The 3,613-nt window shown below is 29.8% G+C and overlaps 1 protein-coding gene across 1 annotated transcript; it reads left to right on the plus strand.

The window, feature by feature from the left end:
- The first annotated feature begins 1,997 nt into the window (after window positions 1-1,997).
- Window positions 1,998-2,714, plus strand: LOC119665028 (putative outer membrane protein NMB0088). Its single transcript, XM_038074359.1, has one exon. It carries the CDS (start codon window positions 1,998-2,000, stop codon window positions 2,712-2,714), a length of 717 nt encoding a protein of 238 aa, XP_037930287.1.
- Window positions 2,715-3,613: the final 899 nt, after the last annotated feature.

Below are 3,613 nucleotides of genomic sequence, written 5' to 3' on the forward strand. Positions count from 1 at the left end.
GATAGTTATCAAGAAGATTTGGATGAGATTATTGGTTCTTTAGAAAATTTTGAATCAGCAAGAAAAACAAGTTATGCAATGAATGATATTACTTTATCTACTGGTGTATGGACAATAAGCGATGGAGGTGTTTTTGCAGCAACAGAAACAAAAGACTTAAAGAGTTCTGGTTCTGGTTCTGTACGTCTTAGGGGATCATCTAGTACAGAAGGTTATATTCAGTCAAAATTTTTTATAAAGGGTTTAAAGACTTTGAAGTTTTATTTTGGAGGAACTGATTTTGATGAAGGGTCAGATTCTGAAAAAGAAATTAAAATAGAAATTTTTATTTCTACAAATTCTGGTTCTTCTTGGAAATCTGTTGGATACAAAATAGGTGAAAAAGGGAAAATGAATTTATTTGAAATACCAATTAACTCTTCTCCAGATGATAAAGTGGTTGTTAAGTTAGTTAACGAATCTTATATGAGATCTACAAACAATAGAATAAGAATTAACATTGATGATGTAGAATTTATAAAATAAAAAAACTTAAAGTCATTAGAAAAGACATCTATATTTATAGATGTCTTTTTTAATATAACTTATTGTAAATTAACTAAAAATTAAGTTAAAATAAAATTCTAACTTTGCATTGTGAAAAAAATAGCAATTGTAGGAGGAGGAGCAGCAGGATATTTTGTTGCTGCTAATCTAGGTAAAAAGTTAGGAGAACAAACAGTTTTGTTTGAACAAGCTAATTTGCCTTTACAAAAAGTTCGTATTTCTGGAGGTGGAAGATGTAATGTAACACATGCTTGTTTTGATCCTTTAGACTTGGTAGAATATTATCCAAGAGGTAAAAAAGAATTGTTAAGCGTTTTCTATACTTTTCAACCTGGAGATACAATGGCTTGGTTTTCTGAAAGAGGAGTAGAGCTAAAAATAGAAGATGATAATAGAATTTTTCCTACAAGTGATTCTTCACTTTCTATAATAAATGCTTTGACTGATGCTGTAGAAAAAAATAAAGTTCAACTTAATTTTTCAGACGGTGTACAGGAGATTAATAAAATAGAAAGCGGATACGAATTAGTTACAAAATCAGGAAAACATTTTTTTGAATCAGTAATTGTTACAACTGGTAGTACTCCTAAATTTTGGAAGAGTTTAAAGAATTTAGGTTTAAAAATAGTAAATCCTGTTCCATCTTTATTTACTTTCAATTGTAAAGATTCTAGAATAGAAGGGTTAATGGGAATTTCTTTTGATGATGTAACAGTAAAAATTAATCAACAAAAATTAAATACAGAAGGACCTTTACTTATTACTCACTGGGGATTTAGTGGGCCAGCTATTCTTAGGTTGTCTGCTTGGGGTGCACTAAAATTAAATGAATGTAATTATAAGTTTGAAACTGAAATTAATTTTATTAACCAATCTAAAGAAGAAACTATTGATTTCTTGACTAAGAAAAAAATAGATGATGCAAAAAAGAATATTCATAAAAATAATCCATTTAGTTTCCCTAAAAGATTTTGGTTGAGTATACTTAATTACTGTAATATAACTGAAAAAATGGTTTATGCAGATCTTTCTAAAAAACAAATCAATTTTATTTCTAGTGAATTAACAGAAGGTAAATTTCAAATTAATGGGAAAAGTACATTTAAAGACGAATTTGTAACAGCTGGAGGTGTTGATCTTAAGGAGATTGATTTCAATAGAATGGTTGCAAAAAATTCTCCAAATTTATATTTAGCAGGTGAAGTGTTGAATATTGATGCTATTCAGGAGGATTTATTTTCAGGCATGTTGGTCTGAAGCATATATAATAGCGAGAAGAATTAAAAAAATGAATTTATAGTGTTTTTTTACACTAATATTTTTATATTTTGTATTATAATAGTTAGTTAAAAAAAATATAAACGTTAACATAACATTGTAATAAATAGTGTTATTTTTGTTTAAATGATAAAATTAAAACGTACCAAAATATGAGAAAAATAATTTTAACCATGGCTTTATTCGGTCTTGCGTCTTCGGCTTTAGCAGGAGGTTACCGAGTAGCTTTACAAGGTGTTCGTCAAGCAGCTTTAGGAGGGACTTCTGCTACACAAACACATGATGCTTCAGTGGCATTTTATAATCCAGCTGGTTTAGCTTTTGTTAAAAGTAAACTGAGTATTGCAGTAGGTGGTTTTGGTGTGCAAACAGACGTTAAATGGCAAGATGCAACAACAATGCAAAAAGCTAAAACAGATAGTAAATTAGGAACACCAATGTACCTTGCAGTTAGTTATAAACCTTTAGATGATTTGGCTATTGGTGTTAGTGTTACAACTCCATTTGGAAGTTCAGTTACATGGCCAGATGATTGGCAAAATAAATCTAATATTACTCATATAGATTTAAAAGCATTTAATATTCAACCGACTGTAGCTTATAAATTTACAGATTGGTTTAGTATTGGTGTAGGTTTTATATACACACATGGAACTGCTAAATTAGAGAAGGTTCAAACTGTTGCGGGTAATGATATAAAATTAAAACTAGAGGATAAAAATGCACATGGATTAGGATTTAATTTTGGAGCAATGTTTAAGCCTACAGATAAATTAGGTATAGGTTTAGCTTACCGTTCTAATGTAGATGCGAAAGCAAATAAAGGAGATGTAACTTGGAGTAATTTGCCTTCAGGGATAGCTTCTAATGTTCCATTTATACTGAAATGAATACTATTATCTACCGTCAGAATTCACATTTGGTCTGTATAAAGTTTTACACAATTGATTATTTGGGTGATGTAGTAATGGCAAAATTGGACTCGTTATGAAGTTTAGATATAAATTTATATAATGATGCTTCAAATACTTTTTATACTTCTTCATCGCAAAAAAGCTGGAAAGATAATACGATAATTCGCTTCGGTGCTGAATATACATTTAGTAATTTTATTGTAGGACGTTTAGGTTATTATCATGATCAATCACCAGTTCCTTCTGCTTATTGGTCATCAGAAACGCCTAGTGCTAATCTAAATTCATTTTCAGCAGGGGTAGGATTTAGATTTAATTCAGGTTTTAATGTTGATTTGTTCAGTTCTTATGTTAAGGGAGAAGGCAAAAGACAATTAAAATATTAACTCAAAATTTTCCAAGAGATGTTAAGTTAAGAGCAATTATTTCGGTGTTGGATATCTTATAACTTAACATAATAACAAAAATAAACATTTAAATAAAATTTTAATTCAGCAGCATTAACTGGTTTACGATGTTTATTGTAATGATGATTTTGACATCCAATAAGAAGATATTCAAGTTACTGCAGGAGAACTGATTTTTCAAAATATATTGCCTTAGAAACTCATTAACTTCAGTGATATAGAGATAATGCATGTAATCAATCAGGTCAAGAAAATCTTATCCAATGATATTAGCTGGCTTGATGAAGCTGCTGGAGGTGGAGATTTTAATTCCTTATATGCCAAACAATGAGGGGGTTACAATATGCGGATTTCCAGGTAAATTAGAATTAAAAATAGTTAATGGATCATTAAGCCCAGTTGCTACAGAAGCTTTAGTGGCTCTAGATAATGTATCTTCTCAAGGTCCATATCAAAATATGGGTGTTC

Source organism: Teleopsis dalmanni, unplaced genomic scaffold (assembly GCF_002237135.1).
Source record: "Teleopsis dalmanni isolate 2A unplaced genomic scaffold, ASM223713v2 unscaffolded_contig_3262, whole genome shotgun sequence".
Lineage (NCBI taxonomy): Eukaryota > Metazoa > Arthropoda > Insecta > Diptera > Diopsidae > Teleopsis > Teleopsis dalmanni.